The sequence below is a fragment of the Dermochelys coriacea genome, chromosome 7 (genome assembly GCF_009764565.3).
Source record: "Dermochelys coriacea isolate rDerCor1 chromosome 7, rDerCor1.pri.v4, whole genome shotgun sequence".
Taxonomy (NCBI): domain Eukaryota; kingdom Metazoa; phylum Chordata; order Testudines; family Dermochelyidae; genus Dermochelys; species Dermochelys coriacea.
The window spans coordinates 54,124,759-54,146,685 of NC_050074.1; the positions used below are offsets into that span (position 1 = coordinate 54,124,759).

The 21,927-nt window shown below is 44.0% G+C and overlaps 1 protein-coding gene across 7 annotated transcripts in view; it reads left to right on the forward strand.

Moving 5' to 3' along the window:
* The window catches only part of SEC24C (SEC24 homolog C, COPII coat complex component), a 63,884-nt gene that overhangs the window by 37,247 nt on the left and 4,710 nt on the right, over positions 1–21,927 (forward strand). For all 7 annotated transcript variants that reach the window (XM_038409292.2, XM_038409291.2, XM_038409288.2 and 4 more), the window contains 14 exons: positions 4,694–4,832; positions 6,903–7,018; positions 8,529–8,653; positions 9,070–9,261; positions 10,362–10,455; positions 11,719–11,835; positions 12,259–12,429; positions 13,728–13,824; positions 14,227–14,372; positions 15,340–15,478; positions 16,403–16,521; positions 17,284–17,463; positions 18,279–18,470; positions 19,652–19,741. In XM_038409292.2, coding sequence (XP_038265220.1) covers positions 4,694–4,832; positions 6,903–7,018; positions 8,529–8,653; positions 9,070–9,261; positions 10,362–10,455; positions 11,719–11,835; positions 12,259–12,429; positions 13,728–13,824; positions 14,227–14,372; positions 15,340–15,478; positions 16,403–16,521; positions 17,284–17,463; positions 18,279–18,470; positions 19,652–19,741 — 1,917 coding nt within the window. The remainder of the gene's footprint in view (positions 1–4,693; positions 4,833–6,902; positions 7,019–8,528; positions 8,654–9,069; positions 9,262–10,361; positions 10,456–11,718; positions 11,836–12,258; positions 12,430–13,727; positions 13,825–14,226; positions 14,373–15,339; positions 15,479–16,402; positions 16,522–17,283; positions 17,464–18,278; positions 18,471–19,651; positions 19,742–21,927) is intronic.

The following is a 21,927-nucleotide window of genomic DNA, read 5'->3' on the forward strand; positions in this document are numbered from 1 at the left end:
TGCTGCCCCACATCTGGTGCAGCTGGCATGGAGAGGCAGAGCCTGGGGTGTTTCTGGGGCAGGCCCGGTCCTTGTGCTGTGACAGGGTTGGGTGCAGCCTCACTGCTGAGTCCATGTCTCAGGGAAGAGCTGCACAGTGATCTCCCACCTCTGTGCAGCCAGTGGCCTGTGCTTCCCAATGCCATGCTGGAGCCTCCACATTTATCTGACAAATAAAAATTCTGCAAATTTTAATTTTTTGGTGCAGAATGCCCTCAAATAAATAATTACTTTAAATTCACCACTTTATCAGCAGAGCCCAGCTAGTTTCTTCTTAATCCTCTCCACACCTCTCACCAAAGAAGTCAATTGCTGTGTGGCTAAACTGTTTGTTGGCCGCACCGCTTGCTTGCCTGGCTCCCGCTCCCCCCTCCTGGCTCGTTCTTCCATAGCTACTTAAAATGGTTCCAAGTCACTGAAGAGAAATCTTTTCTAGCAAATCAAGCCGTGGAATCATATAAGATTGCATATCAAATAATACTGCGTTAGCTGTCTGTGACATGCATGTGTGCATATGTGGCAGTGTGTGGGCTGGTGGATGGAACACAGCATTGAGTGCCAGGAACGCCTGAGGTCGGTCTGTCTGTCTTTGCCCTGATTTAGTCTGTTACTCCTCTGCTGCTTTTACTTTTGCATTTGTAAAGTATGGCTAATCCTTGCCTACCTTACAAGGCTGTTAAGAAGCTTAAAGTTTGTGGAGCAATTTAAAGGTAAGTGCTATGAATACACATTGTAGTTACAGGCCTGCATTACTTGTCTTTATATTGCTGTTCCTAACAACGAATTCACCATTTTGTTGCAAGCTGGATGTCTAAATTGAGTGGTACAGCCTGCTCAGTCATCAAGTGCCTTGCTATGTTCAACTTGCACTAGAATCCATTGAGTAGTGCGATATTATATGGAGGTTCTTAACCTGTTTTTGTTGCAAAAATTTTTTTTGTCATTTTAAGACTAGTCTGTAGGTTTTGGAAATCTGTTTTCTGAATTGCCCTGAAGTTCATTTCTGTATTGTGGCGTCTGGGTGAGGGCTGGTAAAAGGAACTACAAGGGGATAATTAGATGTGGCCTCATTTCAGAGACGGGGGGGCAGGGGTTTGAAGCAGTGAATCTGTGGAAGTAAAGTATTAAGTACATCCCAATACTCATTCTCCAAACCTTGATGTATGTGTGCTTTGAATGAATGGGTTGATTTGTGATGTCCAGTATAATGTGACCAAGTGCAAAAAGCTGCTTTAGTGACTTCACTCAATCCCCAGCACTGGAAACTTCTCGACTCTGGATAAGGGCTGGCTCCCTTGTGAAGGGGCCCTGCTAACAGATGAGTGCTCACTGAGTATCCCACACTTGTTGAGAGAAGTAAGACCCTGTAAATGGAGCTAAAGTTATATATATGTACAGGGTGTGGGGGAGGAGAACAGGGATTGTTAAAAACAAGGCATTCAGACAAATCTAGAATGTTTAAAATCCGGCACCTGCTCATCAGATGAGACCTGTGTTTGACAGCATGGTTCAATGAGCCAAGCATTTGAGGCTTCAGGAAATAACTATTGGACTCTGCAGCCTCGAGGAATGAGTCATGTGTGGTGTGCAGTGGTGTATGTTGTGTGTGTTTTACAGCACTCAGAGCACTCCTGAGCCCTGTGGAGTGTGCTTTTCTTCTGGTAGTATGCAGTCTGAAACAGGTCAAAGTGTTGTGTGCCCAAAGAAAACGCTGGGTTTCTTGGCTGCTGGACAAGGCCACCAGAGGAAGCAGTGGGTGGGCTGAGTGATATCAGGGCACAAGCAGTGTTGAACTGTCAGAAGGGAGGGTAGTTGGAGGGGCTGAATGGAAGTATAGCCTAGAGAACTGAGTTGCTTGTGGATAAGGGGAGGAGAATGGGCTGAGTAAAGCAGTAGAACTGAGCTATTCGAGGGGACGAGGAGGGACGGGAAATGGTAGAGTTCAACCACCAGTCCAAGAGGGTATGCTATCGGTTAAGGCTGTGATCAGTGATTGGAGAGAAGAGGTCTGACTTTTTCAGCTATAGTTGCATAATTTAAAGGCCAGAAAGTCAAGCAGTGGATACTCCTAGTTGTGAGATGCACTTTGAACTATGAATGCAGCCTGTAGCTTGCAAGTGTTCTCTTAATCAAATCAGACTGTCCCACTGTGGCTAAATTTGCTAATCTCTGAAAGTTGCTACACTGCCTACTCTGGCTTGGCTTTAAAAAAAGATAGGATGCTTATCAATGTCTGTAATACAAGAATGTTTTCTTTGCATATGAGCATTGAAAGCAGTGATTAAAAATTATCAGAATACAGCTTGAATTAAGAACATTCATAGAGATATGTAGATTTATGGGTGCATTATGAAATAGAATTGCCCACAAATACACTGTGACTGGAGTCCCTAACTTTTCTAGGGTGGAATCTTACTGTTTGAGGTTTTCAAAAGCTCTATGCAGGAACTCAAAGCCGTGAAGGACAATCCTGGCCCTTATGTCAGAAAACATATCCTTTGGAATAAGTTGGCACATTGTAAGGGGTAAAAAATGTCTGTCTGTTTAAAGCCTCAGCTACGGAAAAATCACATCTGTGCTCGAAGTTGCTGTTGAGCATATGGATGTCATATTCACGAGGCAACAGCAGCCACTTATCGCATGGCTTCAGTGTTCTGAGTTCACGCAGTGGTGTGATATAGTTTGCCTGCTATTACAATGTACAAACTGGCAGTGTCCCTAGACTGCTTTACACATAATGAACGAGGAGGAAAAGCAGAGAGCCATACATCAGTGGCTATTTTTAAGATTGCACTTAAATACTACTAAATCCATAAACAATGATGATGCACATACATGTTTAAGAAGGCTTGTCTACACTACCGGCGCTGCAGCTGTACAGCTCCAGTGCTGTAGCTATGCTGCTATAGTGCCATAGTGTAGATGCATCTTACAGGGATGAATGGCATTTTTCTGTTACTAGGTATCCCACCTCCCTGAACAAGGGTTCACCATTCTTCTGTCAATTTAGCCATGTCTACAGTAGGGATTAGGTCAGAATAGCCCTGGCACTCAGGGGCATAGGTGCTGACTTTTATTGTTGCCTGTGGGTGCTGAACCCCTGCTGTGCCCCAAGGGCCTGCTCTCACTCCACCCCCTTCCCCATAGCTGCCCGCTTTCTGCTCTCCGCCCTCCCTCAAACCCCTCGCAGTGCTGCCAAACAGCTATGACTGGTGGGTGCTGAGCACCCGCTATTTTTCCATGGGTGCTCCAGCCCTGAAACTCCCACAGAGTTGGTGCCTATGCTCAGGAGTTGGCATTTTTCACACTGCTGAGCAATGTAGCTGCGTCAATCTAAAGTATAGACCAAGCCATAGACTTTTAACCACTAGACTACATGCCTTTTGGGACACGTTGAGCTTAACCAAAGTAAGCTCATGCACCCATCTGCAGCGAGGCAAGCTCCAGGATTTGATGCAGATATGAGTGAATGGCCCAAATGTAGATGCCTTCCAGCCCCATCAAGAAATTGTCTACTGGCTTGAAGAGAAACCAGGAACAAAAGATTTGTGGGCATAGCCACAGTGAGCATGCAACAGCAGGCAGCAGTAGGGGAGGCCTTAACTAGTTCTATTAGCATGATCGGACCTAGGTTTCAAACCAGATGGACATCATCCCCGACATGTACTGATTTAACTGTATACTTGAAATGATCTCTGTGCAGACTCTCAGATTGGTGGTGGCAGTGGTATTTTAATTTTATATTAAAGGTGGGACAAAGCTGAGTATATAATAGTCTCACGAAAAATTAGTGCATTTGGCCCAGAAAGCAGAATGCAGCGAAATATGTTAGACAATCACAGCAGCAACAATAGTTTAGTTTAATTTAGTTGAGATAATGAGACTGCAGCCTGAAAATTAAGGCATCCATGTTTTCTTGTCCTTGAGCAACTAAATTCAAATTCGGTTGCTTGATGCACAATCAGAATTTTCCCCCAGTCTCTCGCAAAGAATTCAAGGGGTTAAGTGTGCTTCATAAAGCGAAGTGGCTGATATTTACACCTTTGGGAGTGGAATTAATTCTAGCAGTTGTAAGCCTTTCTGTCTCTGGCAGTGGGTTTCCCTAGAGTTACTTTCTATGAGAAAATGGGAATATGGCATTTGAGAGAGTCTCATGTAATTGATCTTACTGTTACTGGGCTGGTGTAGAAAGGGGCTTGTCATGTTACTGCTATGGGCATTGGGGTAAAATGCAGAGGGCAGGCTGTTAGATATCAGCACATGAGCTTGGGGGTGAGGAAAGAAGTTATCTTTGAATAGCACTGACCAAAGTCCAAACACTTACAAGCCAGCTAATTTGGGTATACAAAATTAATTCCCACAGTTGCACAAAAGCATCTAAGGAAATGTTTCCTGCACTTAAACTTTTTCCACTTCTTCTGGTAATCGCTGCATTCTTCTGACTGTTAACAACTGCAACCCCCTGAAGAGTTCCTGCACTAGGAGCTTGAGACAATAAGGCATTTATGAAATGTATTCCAAACTCTTGGACTCCACAGCTGTTAAAATGCTAAGGCCTGCATAGTATGGAACCAGGAGGACGTTTCAAGCTCTGTGATGCCTATATACACTTCCCCTCCCACCACTATGTGACCTGTCTTTTTTTTATCCTCAGGCCCCTCCCTATTTGGTAGACCATGGAGAACCTGGTCCTATCCGGTGCAATCGGTGCAAGGCCTACATGTGTCCTTTTATGCAGTTCATTGAGGGTGGAAGGAGATTCCAGTGTTGCTTCTGCAGCTGTGTCACTGAGGGTAAGCCTTCTTTCTAGAATCTGAAAGATGTTTCAAGGAGGTGCAAAAAAATAATTTCATTAGAGGTGTCTTCATGGCATAGAAAACCCTAGAGCAGAGTAGAGCACAGTTTGTTGGCTTCTGCACTGCAATTCTTTAAAATATTCCATAAAAAGTACATTGAGGTACACAGTTAAGTGCTCAAGTCTGAAATGCTAAAGTTAAGATTGCACAAGTAAATTGAACCATACCCCTTGTGTGTTTGCCTTACAATACTGTCTAGCTAAATGATTGCCTACTATTTCTCAAACTAGAATATACATTTCTCATCATTGAACATACACGTGGTATCTTATATTTGTTAGTTTGTTTACTTACTCTGTTTCCATTGTCCAGAATGCTTTTGACAATCTGTGGAACTCTTTGCCAGAGGATGTTGTAAAAGCCAAGACTATAACAGGTTTCAAAAAAGAATTGGATAAATTCATGAAGGATAGGTCCATCAGTGGCTCTTAGCCAGGATTGACAGGGATGGTGTCCCTAGCCTCTATTTGCCAGAAGCTGGGAATGGGCTATAGGATGTATCACTTGATGATTACCTGTCCTGTTCATTCCCTCTGGGGCACCTGGCATTGGCTGCTGTCGGAAGACAGGCTAGATGGACCTTTGGTCTGACCAAGTATGGCCGTTCTTACATTCTTATGACTTGCATTTAAATAGTTGAATGTTCTTATCTCAACAATTTAGTCAACAGCATGTATTGTAGCTTCTTTTCAACCAACACTGCAGCCTACTTAAGTGCCATTCAGTGGTGAGGCAATTAACAGCTGTAAATAGCAATAGCCTATATAAGCTATTTAATCTTCACTGTTACTCTAAGTTGATACCATTTAACCTGGAGTATATTGTGTTATAATTTACTGTGTACTTCTCATTTAAATGACTTCCATGAACTCTAGCATGCACAGAGTAGTGCATAGAACTACAAGATGCTACACGTGTATTTAAGGTTATAAAACAAATTGCATGTCTTATTATTTGAGAAATAGTGGTCATGCTTATGCTCAAAGGGGCAGAGTAAGGTTGCTTAGGCAGTCTTTATAATTTTATTTCTGACAGTAATGAACTGTCCTACATTAAAATTCTCAAAATATTCAATATAGTTTTTAAATAAAAATAGAAAAAGAAAATTCCATTATCTGCAGCCATTTGGCTAGGTACCTCTGTCCTGCATGCTGCACACACTGTCCTGGTCACCGTAGGAATAGTGCAGGGGAGTGTCTTACATGTGAATCTTAAGAAAAGAGAGCTTTCCACAATTCTGCAGCTAGTGTCTGTTAGGAGAGACCTCCTCTCTTCTCATATGCCACCTCAAACACACATTAGATACCTGCTCAACTGCTTCCAAAGTGCATTTGGGCACAGACGTGCATCTGAACTTTTTAGTTTGCAGCTCAATTAGCCCTGCATGTATGTTGCAGCCTTTAGTGGCACACTGTGAGTAACAAAGGCTAGGCAGACTGCTTCACAAGCAGTGCTTTGCCCATAATGGCGCCGGCCGATCATAACAACTGCCCTTCCCATGCTAGAAGCATCGCTGTAGCAGACTCTGCCCTCTGAGGCTGTATGTGCAGCATGGTGGGGCTGTCTCCCCTCTTATGGAGGTGCACATGGTAAATGAGCTCAGCCTGTTGGTGAGCCTTAACTGCTTCAGTGAGCACTAAACCTCTAACTTATCTCCACGTCCTCTTTGAATCACTTGATGTCAGCACCCCTTTTAACATTTAACTCAGTCTTTTATTTGGGGGAAATCTTCTGAAGTAACCCAGATTCTGTTACAAGGTGCTGTTTTGTAGTGACATTTCTGACTGAGCACAGCTCTTGAGTCTGTTAATGCTGCTCCTAGACTGCCAGTAAAGATTCCCCAGTCATGGTCACGTGCACACTAGTGCAAAGCACTTGACCAGCTTTCCTTTGGTGTAGTCGAACACCAACTGCAGCTGTCACCAGGTTTTCTGTCTCTTGACAGTCAAAGTATTAACTGTTGTAGATAAACTATGTGTCTGTAAAATGTGATGTCTTTGTCCCTAGTGCCTCCTCACTACTTCCAGCATTTGGATCATACCGGCAAGAGAGTGGATTTCTATGATCGACCTGAATTATCGTTGGGCTCCTATGAGTTTTTGGCAACAGTCAGCTACTGTAAGGTACAATAATGTACAGTTAGTGCAGTGCTATGATGTTAAATAAATCCCATCTCCTCTGAGAAACTAAGTGGAGGCTGAATCAGCTGGATTGACTTTTTAGCTGGAAAAGTCCATTGATGGCATTTCCTTATACATCTGAAGCAGGTTAGATTTTACATACTTGCTTTCCACTGTAAAGTAATATCCCATAATATCAGTAATTGTTACCAGTAACTAAAACCATATCTAGGAAAGTACAAGCAATCTCTTCACAGTGGCAGCTGCATGTTGCCTGCCATCTGCTAGAGAAGACAAGTTTCTGTTGCCTGATCGTCGTCGGGAATTGAGCAGGTAGAGATGGGAACTAATGCGATAGAGCAAGCCCCTACAACAGTTACTGGCAGTAATCTCACTTTGTAAAGAGGGTTTCAAAGACACAAGTCCAGTAAATCTGATCACATATTTGAAAAACTGGAATAGTCTGGAAAACTCATCTTCAGATTCTACACATTTGTCAGTTTAAACAGTATCCTAATTTTTCACACTTTTTTGGGGGAAAAACACATGTATTAGAGTTCTATATTAAAAATACTCATCTGTTTGCTGAAAAGGATAGGAAGATAGTTTTCTAAATGTTGCAGCTTTTTAGTGACCATGACCATATTTTTGATTTTACTAAGAGCTGGCAACACAGCCTTCAAACACATCTCCACATTTCAGACAAAACAGCTGACTGGGATCGTGGGGTAGAAGGCCTTCCCCACGCTCTTTCCCAGCTTAATTCTATCCCATCCTCCTTGCATCTCTGTTCTCCATATTCCTCTCTGATTCTTCACATCTTGCCACCAGTTCTGTCACCCTCTTAAAGTCCTTTCTCTCCTTCTTCCCTTCCTCCCTGGAAGGAATCTGTGTGTCTCCATTCTCTTCTAATAGCTTAAGATTCCATTTATGCCAGTAGTGAGGCATTCACTATCCTGTTGCTTCAGTGGTCCGTCTGTCCTGTGCTTCACTTTCCATTCTGATTGTAGACTGCAAAGAAAGGAAGTGCCTCTTCAAAGCAGAATCAGTGCTCTGAGAAGTAAGGACTCCCAGCTTTGCGGGAGGAAGGTCTTAATTCCCAGTGCAAGACACTAGCTTCCAAAGCCTTCTAGAGCATGAGAGTTCTGGGAAATCCTGCCTCCCTGCTGCCCGCTCCATCAGGCCTGGTCCATGTAAATAGGATCTTCCTTTATACCAAGCCTGTTCTTTCTTCTCAGTCGCTCAGTGATGCTACATTCCTTCCAGGGTTTGACATTAGAGCTCTTCCATGCATGATTGTGGTGTGTCAGATGCTAGAATTCAGACATACTTTAAATTAATTGGGTGGGAGTGGGGAAGCAAATTAAACACCAGTATTTTAGTTTCTGCTCTTGACTGATTACTAAATAGAGGTCACTGTGGTTTTGATGACAACAATTTGTCTGGGTAGCAGAGCCTTTGTATGATCTCCTCTTAAGCATGGTGTAATGTTTTTCTTTCCCTCTTCCCACAGAATAACAAGTTTCCCAATCCACCTGCTTTCATTTTCATGATTGATGTGTCTTACAATGCTGTAAAGAGTGGCTTGGTGAGGCTGATCTGTGAAGAGTTGAAGTCACTCCTGGATTTCCTGCCCAGGTAACTAGCTCCTTTGTTCTGTACTGTTGCAGCCAGTAACTTCAGCAAAGCCGCCATCCCTCTATGCCTTTTCAGAGGAGACGCTCCCTTTAGAATGCTTTTACTGCTGGTGAAAAGTGAAGGTTGACAGCATGCATGAGCCTGGCAAGTAGCATTGCAAGCCTCCGTATGCTGGCCCAGCAGTGTGACTCAGCCCTGTCCTGAAGGGATGGCATTGAGGGTGGTCACCTTCAAGGCCATTCGGTCTGTGCCCAACAAAGGAGCCCCACTTAGTACCGGTTGTGGATACCTGTCCACTAGGAACGATGGTACAGTTATCCATTCTCTGGTCCGGGTTTGTTCTATTTGATTCAGAATATTGCAGCAGTTGTGCTTTCAATGACCCTTGTGATGAAGTAAGTGTCTTTATTTTACAGGGAAGGCAACATGGAAGAGTCAGCCATTCGGGTGGGCTTTGTCACTTACAACAAAGTGTTGCACTTCTATAATGTGAAGAGCTCATTGGCACAGCCACAAATGATGGTTGTGTCGGACGTAGCTGATATGTTTGTGCCGCTGCTTGATGGCTTCCTGGTGAACGTGAACGAGTCCAGGACAGTTATTGTCAGGTAACAGGGACTGGGGTAGAAATGTGCAGTAAATGGCTTGTCAAATGGACCCATACTGTGTTGAAATAGGATCCAACTCTGATAATCCCCAGTTGTACAATGCGTGGCTATAGTATTTCTGAATCATACATTTAATAGTGTTTAGGTATGACTTAATGTTAAGTATGCCCACAATGGAGCTGGCAAGAACAGGGAGGTGCACTGTGATTGGGGATATCCTTACGTTGCCAGGATGCTGCAACTATAATAGCCTCTACAAAGTTTTATATGCGCCAGTTTGTTAGAAAATGCTGAAAGACAATAACCAGCACATGATATACTGGCAACTGATGCACACCTTAGAATACAGCTGTACTTCACTTCATTGTCGGGGTTGTCTGAGCTTGCTCTGCTAGAACTGTGACTGAACTGGCAGAAGGCTGCAAAATGGGACCTTCTTAAAGAGGCTTCTTTAGAGAAAAATTTGTTACTGTATCACTGAGAGCAGGCAATCATAATGGAGTTCACAAAGTCAGTTTATCTGAGGTTACTGCTTAGTAGCTGAGAGTTGAGGTGAATGTGCTGACTAAATTGATTCTGTGGGGAAAGATGAGTGAGTGGCTTACGTAAAACTAATAAGCATATTAAGCTTTGAGTACTTGATGGGTGCTGTTTGGCTGGACTGAGTGAGACAGGGACTTACCCTTATTACCCAGAAATTTAGAAAGCAGCGCAGTGAAGCGACTGAAGGGGAACGAACAGAAGACCATAGAATCTTTAAGCTAGAAACTAGAGTTTGCTCACTGTCTTGCCTGTGACGTTCCTGAGGGACAAAGAAGAGGAAGGTCAGATCATAACTTAGAAGGAGATGAGGAAGGTATTAGAAGAAGCATCATTTGGGGTCATAGAATGTACACTGAGGAGACAAGTGCAGCCAGAGGAAGTGGATGGAGAGATGACTAAAGATGAGTGTTTTAAAGAAACTCAATAGCATGCAGGTTAGAGAAGGATTAGTAATCACTATTTACAATGCATCTCAATCCCAAAGGTCACCAGCTGTGGATTTAGAAGGTGAGCTTTGAATCCCTTTTGATGATCTCCTTTTCCCTCTTTCCTGGCAGTTTGCTGGACCAGATCCCGGAAATGTTTGCGGACACAAGAGAAACAGAAACTGTCTTTGCCCCAGTGATTCAGGCAGGAATGGAGGCACTGAAGGTTTGTTGACATGCTGTTGTGGAGAATTGGTTCATTCTGTTAAAAGTTCCATTTTTATAGGTGAAGCATCTCTGTTTAGAGAATCTCAGAGCTGTTCGTAAACAAGGTTGTTGCTCCCCTCAGGTGTGTGTTCAATCGCTGGGGAATGCTTAACCCACCACTGAAATGCAGGCACCTGTGTGGTTCAAGTTAGCAGCTCTTTAACCTGCTCAATTAATTGTTTAGGATAGAAAGTGAAGAATATCCTGTGCAACTGCAACTGCGCAGGACTTTAACTGTAGTTTAGAATAATTGCCTGAGATGACATTCAGTCAGGTCCCTGGGGTTGATATGCACATTGTTACCAAAAGTGCCATCGGAACTTGGAAGTGGTTTAGGACCTTGGTTTTCTGTCTCCTCTGGAAGATTGCTCTGGCAGTTGCTTTAGTTCTGATTCAGAGAGGACACCAGCACTAACTTGCCAACATCACTTTTGTAAAGCACCTAGACCATTTCTGAAGATTTCCCATCCCAATACCTGACCCAGCTCAAACCTGTATGTGTTGATCCATTGGCTAATCATGTGAGAATTCCCTAGAAAACACGGCTGATACCTGTTCATGAGAATTGTGATCCATATTCACTTACACTGAGAGGAAAAGCAAGACAAGCCATTCAGTGTCCCACTCATGGGGTATCTAAGGACTGGGGGATTTACCTGCTGGCAGTTTAACCATTAAAAAGCTACCTCAGGCATGGGATAGTGATTCAAAAATAATAAGCTGAGGAAGGTTTCAGAGTAGCAGCCGTGTTAGTCTGTATTCGCAAAAAAAAAAAGAGGAGTACTTGTGACACCTTAGAGACTAACAAATTTATTTGAGCATAAGCTTTTGTGAGCTACAGCTCACTTCATCAGATGCATTTGGTGGAAAATAGAGTGGGGAGATTTATATACACACAGAGAACATGAAACAATGGGTTTTATCGTGAGCCGTAGCTCACGTAGCCGTAGCTCTAAGCTGAGGAAGCTGTTTCAAAACCCACTGCATTCCCTATGACTGTACTTCTGTTTCACCCACAAAACATGGGAGCTATTAATCTCATACAGGTAGGCTCATCACTACTTGGTCACATCAGTGAAGGATTAAGTACCGAACTAGTATAGAGGAACCAGACAGTGATAATATAGGCATTTAATATAGTCCCAGAGATATTCTTCTTGAGAAACCCACTGTCCCTCATGAGCTCTTTCTCACCTAAGCAATTTCATCTCCTCCCCTGTAGGCAGCAGAGTGTGCTGGCAAGCTCTTCATCTTTCATACCTCACTGCCTATTGCAGAGGCCCCAGGGAAGCTGAAGAACAGAGATGACAGGAAGCTAATCAACACAGATAAGGAAAAGGTAACAATTGATGTGTTGCTTAGAAGAGAGTTTGTATTGCTCTGGAGTAACCTAGAAGGAATCAAGAAGAGATGTAAAGTCTCCATAACAGCTAACTGAAAATCTTCCCCTTGGGTTGCCATATGGAACAGAGTATGTGTTAACTATAAGGACAGAAAACGCTTCTGTGTTGGAGACAAGAGTGGGTAGTATTAGAATCCAGAACCCAAGGGGGGGAATAATTGTATTACTAAGAAGCTCTGCACCGTCACTGTAGAAGGCTTACACCTAGTATCTATTTAATCCTAGGTGGGAAGGTGCCTCACATACCTTAATGCCCCGAAGAAATATGTATGTTGTCTGTAGCAGTTACATTGGTCTCTCATTCATTCCTTTTTTTTCTCCATTCCCTTTCAATCTCTGTACTCCGTCTGTCCTCCCTAGACTTTGTTTCAGCCTCAGACGAGCTTCTACAGCAACTTGGCCAAGGACTGTGTGGCCCAGGGCTGCTGTGTAGATCTGTTCCTTTTTCCAAACCAGTATTTGGATGTGGCAACACTGGGAGTGGTTCCTTACCAGACAGGTGGCTCCATTTATAAGTACGCCTATTTCCAGGTAAGTGCTTTCTTGGATCAGGCTAGCACATGTTCTATACAGGTGAACAAAACCCATCACTTAGTTGTCTGTTTTCTTTCATGGGATATGGGCCATTAGTGAGGATCTTAGCTGATACTTGAAACTCAAGATTATAATTTACATTGTTTTGTTAGCTTTATATTTCTGACTTATTTGTAACAAGGGCAAAAATAAACCTGTGCTATATAGTTTAACTATAAGAAAAGGCCAATAAAAAGTGAAGACCATTATCAGCCTTGTAACAGTCATCCCAGTGTATTGCCTACAGGGCAGAACCTCCCAGCAGTGCTGGCTGCATAGAGACACTTACCTGAACTAGCACAAGTTGGAATGCTATCTTCCTTAAATTACCAGATGGAGAAAGCTTTGCTTTTAAGTTAAAACATCAGAATGCTCTGCAGTTTAAAATGAGCGTTGAAGTTTCTGCATCGTGAAAATGTGTGTCTAAGACTTACTTACGAGGCTAAATTAGGCTTCCTTCATAATAGATGTTCATTCCAAATGGATGTAATGTTTGTGGGAGAGATGGGGAGAATCTGGAAGGAAAACTGCACAGGAGGAATAGGGAATGAGTTCATATTCTTCGGGCAGCTCTCAAGGAAGAGGGAAACTTCAAAGGGTTTTGGCAAGTCTCCAAATAGACACTTAGTGGCTTCTTTTGTCAAGATGAGCTAGATCAAGTGTTGTGCTCTGAAATTAGTGTTGTATACAGTGTCTCAGGCTTCACATCATGAAACTTGTCTGTAGTTGGGCCTAAATCTGTCATGTCCTGAAAATCTCATATTAAGTAATATCAGGGATTCAGCACTTCAGAAACTGACTGTAATCCTCTATATGTGGGGTACAGTGGCCAGAGATTTCTGTTTCCATCACAGTGGATAGCAGGAACTCTTAGCCAGAGTTCTGCTCCTCTTACCTAGTGTATCCCCTGTGGCATTCTGTGGTAAAGGTTTTCTCTCATTAGCAATCATTGGTGCGGTGGTCACCAGCAGTTTGAATGGAGCAGGGTTCCCTACACACACTTTGAAATAATATGTATACAGACTAGGTTTTTTAAAATCGTAGTTTAATATTTTTTTACTCGAAAGCTTTTGAAAGAAGTGGCTCCTAGGGCTTTTAGGGGAATGGGATGTTGAAATCTGTGAGAAGGCTCTTTGGGGGGGAAGGGAAAGGGAAGGGAGGATTTGAGATACCTTTGGTCTATGTGCGTTGAAGTCTGTAGAACAACTCAGATTTTTTTTGGTGTGTCAGGCCTGACTTGTTGCTTTGTGTTCTAGCTGGAGACAGACCAAGAGCGGTTCCTGAATGACTTGCGCAAAGATGTCCAGAAGGAAGTGGGATTTGATGCTGTGATGAGGGTGCGCACAAGCACGGGTGGGTATTTGCATTGCCTAGACTTAATAAACTGGCCAGTAAACATGTAGGGAGTGGGAAGGGTCAGACACATACAAAGCCTGGAACATACCGAGGTTAGGCTGCGTACTCTGCCCTTGTAAAGGTCTAAAATCCATGGATTATGGCAAAACTGAATGAAAAGCTGTAGCAAGAGATCTCCAGGTAACTTAAAAAGAAAAGGAGTACTTGTGGCACCTTAGAGACTAACAAATTTATTAGAGCATAAGCTTTCGTGAGCTACAGCTCACTTCATCGGATGCATTAGGTAACTTAGTGTCCCTGATAGACAAAGTCTGCCGCACCTTCCCAAATGCTGCCTGCTAGACTACTCTGCTATAAAATGTGGCTTGTTCACCTTTGAGTGTCCTTTTTTTCTTTTAGGTATTAGAGCAACTGACTTCTTTGGAGCTTTCTACATGAGCAACACGACGGATGTGGAGCTAGCGGGTCTGGATTGTGATAAAACCATCACGGTGGAATTCAGACATGATGACAAACTGAGTGAAGATAGTGGGGCGCTTCTTCAGGTGAGGTAGAAGATGGTCTGCAGGGAAGGGAGTGGTGTGAGAACTTTCAAACTAAAAAATGTGCTGGCATGCTACCAGACCTTTTCCAGATGGAGTTACAGGACCATTGATCTTTGGAGTGACAGCATCCCCCTGTGTAACTTACTATAAGGTTCCTCTTTTGGAATTAAAATCACTTTCTCAGCTGTTCATCCACTGGGCTGTAAGGCTGCATTGCTGAGGGGTTCTGCTAGATTTCGTACTTGATGGGTGCGTGCTCCAGTTTGAATGCTGATGGCGTATTGAAAGAACAAGTCTTCCATCCTCCCTCATTGGTTCATGGTGAAACTCTCACAAGCAGTTCCTTTCCTCTCTGACCAAGCCACACAACTAACTGTTTCCCTTGGGTCCTTCTCCCATTTCACCTCCTCTTCAACGGCCTCCAGGCAATACATTTTTCAAGACTCTCTAACCCAGACTTCCCTACAGAGACATTTTCCCCCATATGATGAGCTATAAAGAAGCTCAGTCTCTTTCTGTTTATTGCTTCCTATCCCCTATTCTTTGTCCACATGCTCTTGGCTTTGATTGTAAATCCTTTAAAACTAGAATAGTATCATCTTAATTGTTTGTCCAGCCATCCAAGCTGTGTTTGGAATAGTGGAAGTTCACACATGGGAGGGACTCAATAGGTTAAGTGCCTTTTAATGCACCACATGAAGGCTTTTATATAGGAAGGAAGAGGCACAGTGTGTTGTTTGAAAAACCACTAGTTTTTCAACAAAGAATTGATGGACAGTTAGCTCTGGGGTACAGCAGGCCAAATCCTAAATCACCTCCCCTTTCTCAGGCTCAGGTAGCTAAACTGAGGTTGCACTCAGATTAAAGGGTTGGATGTTAACAAAATGGGATGTGCTGATTTGCTTACTGTAGTAGGACTGAGTTCTATTTAACTGTTCTGTCATTCTGTAATGTCTTTTTTTTATAGTGTGCTCTGTTGTACACAAGCTGTGCAGGACAGCGACGACTCCGCATTCACAACCTCTCCCTGAACTGTTGCACGCAACTTGCTGACCTCTACCGGAATTGCGAGACAGACACACTCATCAATTGCTTGGCTAAGTTTGGTAAGAGACTGTCTTGGAGAGAGTGCTAGTCTTACTATTACATTATAGTTCTCTTTCACAGCTAGTGGCATTTGTTTTTTACCTTCTTGCACCAAAGACTTGGCCAGGTGGTGGTTGGAGTTTTCAAATCCTTGTGCTCCTCCAGTCTTTTCTGTCCCACAGACAGCTGTGATCATAGTACTCTTTGTCTGGACAGGAGGGGGCAGACAGAAGGCACAGCCTTGCTGCTTGTTGTGTCAGATGCCAAGACTGGTCAGTGGACTGGATGAACAAAAGGAGCTGTGTGTACGTGTGTAGCTATTGCCACCTGCGTATGTCCACTCCTGGTTCCAAAGTGCTTTCCCCCCTTTAATGTTCCTGAGTTGTTCTGCTCCAGGCATGGAAAAACACGAAGTTGCTCCCACATCCAGGCACAGTAGTTAAACCGATGAACATCCTCATAGTGCCAAACCAGTGTGTATTAAAAGTATACAAATTAAATAGGGTTTGAGGAACCGCAGAAGCCATCTGTGCTCTCCTCTCCAAGAGGAAGAGAGGGTCACTTGCATTCCACAGTGACCCCTGCTGGCCCCTTAGGGAATGGCATTGCCATGCTCTACAAGGAGTCTCGCCAGTTGTCCTTGCCCAGAAGTGTGGCTGGCCATGCTGTAGGGCTTTGAAGGTGTGTGTGGGGTGGGGAGATGGAGAGCATGCATTCGAACAAGATAAATGGGGATTGTTTGAGTTTCCAGTAGGAATGTGTAGACTCTTTCCCACAAAGGAAAAAAATGAAGTATAACTTATTCTATAATGTAAACCATCTAAGGTTGCTCTAGGTTTCTACGCATGGCTGCAGTAAAGATTTTAGAGCACTTTATAAGTTAAATGTTATCATTAATAATTTAACTTCCCTGCTGATTTTTTTTTCCATGCCTTCCTGTGCAGCATATCGTGGGGTTCTGAATAATCCAGTCAAGACAGTGCGAGACACGCTGATCAACCAGTGCGCACAGATTCTGGCATGTTACAGAAAAAACTGCGCTAGCCCCTCTTCTGCTGGCCAGGTGACTGCTCGTGCTTTGGTTTGGATGGCAGCTTTGGGAGTTCAGCTTGAGGAGGGAACTTTGTTCCTGTCCCATTTAATCTGGGTGGAGTGCTTTACTTAGCAGCTGGGGGCAGAAATATAACCAGATAGTTTGGAAGAGAAGCTCTGTTCAGAGTGACTTCTCAGGTAGACTTTCCTGACATTGAGGCACGCCAGTCACCACCTCCTCAGGAGAAACTTAGAATATCATGAGCCCTGTGATTCTTACCAGCCCGTAACTTACGTGATACTAGACCTCTTAAATAGAGGCCTCCCTAGCAGGGAATTCCATTCCTTGGGTACTAGGTTTCTTTGAGTGGCATAACACTTCAGTATGTTAAAGTTTAATCATGGGTCTTCTAAATGTTTTGGTGGAGCCTCTTCAGATTTATTCCAGTGTTGGGCAAGCTTCCTTTGTATGGCTCTGCTACTACAGTATTTCTCAGGCACTATTATGATGTAAGAGAACCACAGGGTGGGTGTCTGAATCTCAGCATCAGACTCCTTAAAGAAGTAAAGACGCCATAATAATCCAAAGAGTGTTCCTGTCTGAATGAAGTACACGCATGTCAAAACTAATAGGCCTCCAGAATTCTAAGGAATTGGAACTGTGATCCACTGTGATTTCCTTTCTAAGTTTGCCCCTCTTTTTTTTTTGTGGTTATTGAAATTACGTGCTGTCTCATTCAGTGAGATGGCTGATTAACTTCTGTCTCTTTATTCACCATTTTGCCATTTATAGCTGATCCTCCCTGAATGCATGAAGCTGCTTCCTGTGTACTTGAACTGTGTATTGAAGAGTGATGTCCTGCAGCCTGGGGCAGAAGTCACCACTGATGACCGCGCCTACATCCGCCAGTTAGTCAGCTCCATGGATGTAGCGGAAACAAATGTTTTCTTTTACCCCAGACTTTTGCCTCTGGTAAGTGCTTCTGTTCTGAGTACATTTGGGCCTTGTTACACACTACGAGTAGTCTTTATTCCAGAGACTCCACCTTCTCTCTCCTTTTCTCTCCTTCCCCCCCCCCCCATGGGAGAGGAGTTGAGATGTGCCATCCAGCAGGTACCTTTTTAATACCATATATGTTGTGTTTACTACCACAAACTGTGGCTTTGACAAGGTTTTTAATCCTCCTACCCTGTGGGAATGGGTGAGTAGGGACCTATGTGCTCTTTTGCAGTCTGGAAAATCCTCTTGCTGCATTCTTGTAATCCTACATGACAACCACAATCCTTCCAACATAGGAGGACTGGATGGGATTTTTCTGACGCTGCTCCTTAATTAAATGGGAAGACCCCTGGAGTAACACTAGCTACAGAATGCACTCCCACCCCAGGAGTCAGTATTGGGATTGCGGAGTATTGCTGCTAGGGACATGAGGCCCATCTGTTCTCGTTAGCAGTAAATAGTCTCTAATCTGTATCACACCATACTTAGCAGGAAGCATGTTATAACTCATAGTGCAATTCATTCCCAATTGGTGCAGCATTGCAGATTGGTACATGATTTAATCTTCTTTTTTAGAAGAAGGAAATGTATGAGCAGGTACCTTATGCGTCAGAGAAATTGAAAATCCCTTAAGGCAGGAATGGTGTGGCTCGCAAGATTTAGGGGCATCCATGTAGTCCTTGCTCTGTAACATTTGTAATTCCCAGAGAAACGTTACTAATTCTGAGCTAAACATCACTAAGTAAGAACGTCTAACAAGGGGCTCGATTCATTTAATATTTGAACAGACCAAAGTAGATGTTGACAGCGACACCTTACCAGCGGCAATCCGGAACTCTGAAGAGCGACTCTCTAAGGGTGACCTGTACCTCCTAGAGAATGGACTGAACATCTTCGTGTGGGTAGGAGTGAATGTGCAGCAGGGCCTGATCCAGAACCTCTTTGGAGTGTCATCCTTCAACCACATCAGCAGCACTCTGGTGAGCTGGATAGTGGGGAGCAGTCTAGGAGGAGGAGGATGTGTGCAGGACTTCCAATAATTGAAGCAATGAGCATCCAGCTCAGAAGGTCGTCATCCTAAAATCTCATTGAGCACTTTCATTATAGGCCATAGGAAAGAACATTTTATCCATTTGATTTAGCTGGCATGAACATCAACTTCAGAACTCTACTTATATCCCTATTCACGAAAGCAAGTTTGGGAAAGCTGGCCAAAGCCCAGCATAGGGCCACATTGTCCCCTTGCTGCCACACATGCATGAGACTGTGATGTTTTTTATTTAGAAATCTTAAGAGTCTTTTGCAGAGATTCTCCCACCGCATCCCTTGAGGAGTGTGGGAAGGGGCTTACTAACAGCAGGACCTGTTCTCCCACCCTCCAATCTGGCAGATCCCAGGGCCATCTGTATATAATCTGTACCCCTGCTTTGGCCCTTGTCTCCCTAGCAGTGCAGTTGTAGTGCCTGGGGTTGTATTAGCTTTTCCTGGTAAATTTGGGCCAGAGGAGGAACAATAACTAGCTTGCCTACTCCTTCCCTGGACTGCACAGAGACCTCTGGAGTCTGGGGCAGACAGTGCCTCTGAGGTGGTTAGCGCTCCCTTTTAGCACAAATAGGTGGAGGTTGATCTGGACTCAGAGGAAAGAACACATCCATACATGGTCACAATATGGCCAATAATATGGTCATATGCTGTGTTCTAGGTGAGACCTCAAGCCCATTTCACTGTCTTTAAACCCAGGACCTTCCTTCTGGCTAGCGTGTTGTTCTGTTGTTTTACCTAGCTGGTGACATTAAGGACAGTTAAGAGGCTAGCTATACCTAAACTATTCACTTTCAGAGTTCCTTCAGTCTGATTTCTAGCCACTTGCCTAGCTGGACAAGTTATTTTTATAGCTTATCTGACCAAGCCATTCAGTGAGGAGAGCATTGCCAGTATGTGCCAGGCAAATAGGGTAATAGTTCTGTATTTCTATCCTCTGTTGAACAATCTCGTTTTAAAAATAGTCTTTCCAATGACTTCACCTATTCATGGCTAGCAAGTAGCTAGACGGGCCTGAAAGCCTGGACTTGAACGTGTGTGTGATGAGGAAAGCAGCAAAATTGGTTATGACACTACTAATTTTGTGTGTTTAATGGGGATCTGGTCTTTTGCATTCCAGAGTACATTGCCAGTCTTGGAAAACCCCTTCTCTAAGAGAGTGCGATCCATCATTGACATGTTCCAGGCACAAAGATCCCGCTACATGAAGGTAAAGAACTTGGCTCCTAGTTGTGGCTCTTTAATCTCCTTCCACTGCCTTTCCTGAGCAGGTGACACCAGTCCTACTCTCATAATCTGTAATATCAAACCCATTCTCAGCCTTCTGTTACTTGAAATTAACATGTCTGTATCATCATGCTGTTGGCAGTGAGGTTCTGTGGCATAAAAGCTGTTGTCTTGCTGGAACCTTACCTTGCATTTTTGGCTCACTGCTCTTACTATGGACATTAGGCTGGGGCTCTACTTTTTTCCAGTGTCCCAAGGGGTAGTCATATACATAAAGCCCTGCGTAGATACAAAAATTTGCATCTGTATCCGATCCATGATCCACATAAATTGTCCATGGATGTCCATGGATTTGAAAGGCTCTACTAACAGCTCCACAAGTCAGTGCACAAAAGTGATGCAGGGCTGTGCCAAACGCTCATCTGCCCCGCCACCCCCTCTCCCTTCCCACCGCCTTCCCTGCTCTGGGCAGGAAGGCTACAATCTTGAGCCCTTGTGTGCAGCACCACCCTCCCAGTGGGGGGCTTGGACACCCCTATGCAGCTGCAGCTGCTCTAACATGTTTCACTTAGCTCACTGCGCAGGAGCACAGAGTCATGCTTCCTTCTGGGACTTGTAACTTACCTCCTCTGTCTGCACAAGCTGGGGACTACAACTCCCAGAATGCCCAGTGGACTATTGCCGCTGCTGTGTGAATCAGAGAGCTGAGCTGGAGCCTGAGGGCTGAGTGACAGCCGCTCCTACGGGCAAGTGTGTGCTGTAGAGCCTTGTGCGGATACAAAATTTGTATTTGAATCTAAGCTGCAATCCACAAAAAATAATCTGTGGATATCCACAGATTTTCAGGGCTCTGAATATAGGCACTGGACACTATTAGCCTGGACCGCCTTGGTGGTGATCTAGTGATACATGAACTCTCAAATGAACATGGCTGGGACCTCATCACCAAAACCATTATGCCTCATGGGTCAGATGGAGTAAATTATTGCGATTCCCATGGAAGTCACTAGGCCATAATTGGTAGTGATAGTATAAGCCACCCATCAGTTACATGGAGGTGAGGCAATGATTTTCCTGTGAAGCCCTGCTGCTGGAGCAGCGATAGCAGTGATGTATCAAAGGCAGGACATCACTTCTACTTCCAGCTCAGCTGTGGAACTTGCAGCCCAGGGGCAGCTGGCCTGCTTTCAAAGTCTTAAGGAAAAGAATTAGGAGCTGTTCTAGAAATCCTGACCTATTTTTAAGATGAAAAGTTTATAGATGCCCAGTCCTGGTAAGCTGGGAGGGGAGATGAAAATGGCAAGTTTAAACAGCCTCTCCCCATCAGTGAGACTGCCTGTGCCTTTACCAATGTTTGATTTCCAGTCTTGGGTCTGCTAAAATCTATATTCTGTACTATTGTAAAAACAACTGGGTGCTCAGTTTAGCTTTTGTAATAGAAAGGAAGACATGGAAGTAGCCATTGGGTCTCTCAATGCTGCTGTAAGGGTATCAGAACTCATGAGGGGTGGCAGAAGGGCCTGCTTACTCCATGCAAGACATAAGGGGAAAATTAAATAAATTGTAGTTTTAAGATCGCTTGATAGAGATCCTGTAGGTGTTTGTCTCTGTCTGAGGGATTGGAGCAAATGCAGTTGTATCTTAGAGCTTGGCTGTAGGTAATGGATCGTGTGATGTGGTCTGGATGAAAGCTGGAGGCATGTAGGTAAGAGTAGCGGTCAGTAGGTTTCAGGTATAGGGTGGTGTTTATCGATGGTCAGATAAACACCACCCTATACCGGAAGCCTACTGACGGCTATAAACACCACCCTATACCTGAAACCTACTGACCGCTACTCCTACCTACATGCCTCCAGTTTTCATCCAGATCATACCACACGATCCATTGTCTACAGCCAAGCTCTACGATACAACCGCATTTGTTCCAACCCCTCAGACAGAGACAAACACCTACAGGATCTCTATCAAACGCTCTTACAATTACAATACCCACCTGCTGAAGTGAAGAAACAGATTGACAGAGCCAGAAGAGTACCCAGAAGTCACCTACTACAGGACAGGCCCAACAAAGAAAATAACAGAACGCCACTAGCTATCTCCTTCAGCGCCCAACTAAAACCTCTCCAACGCATCATCAAGGATCTACAACCTATCCTGAAAGATGACCCA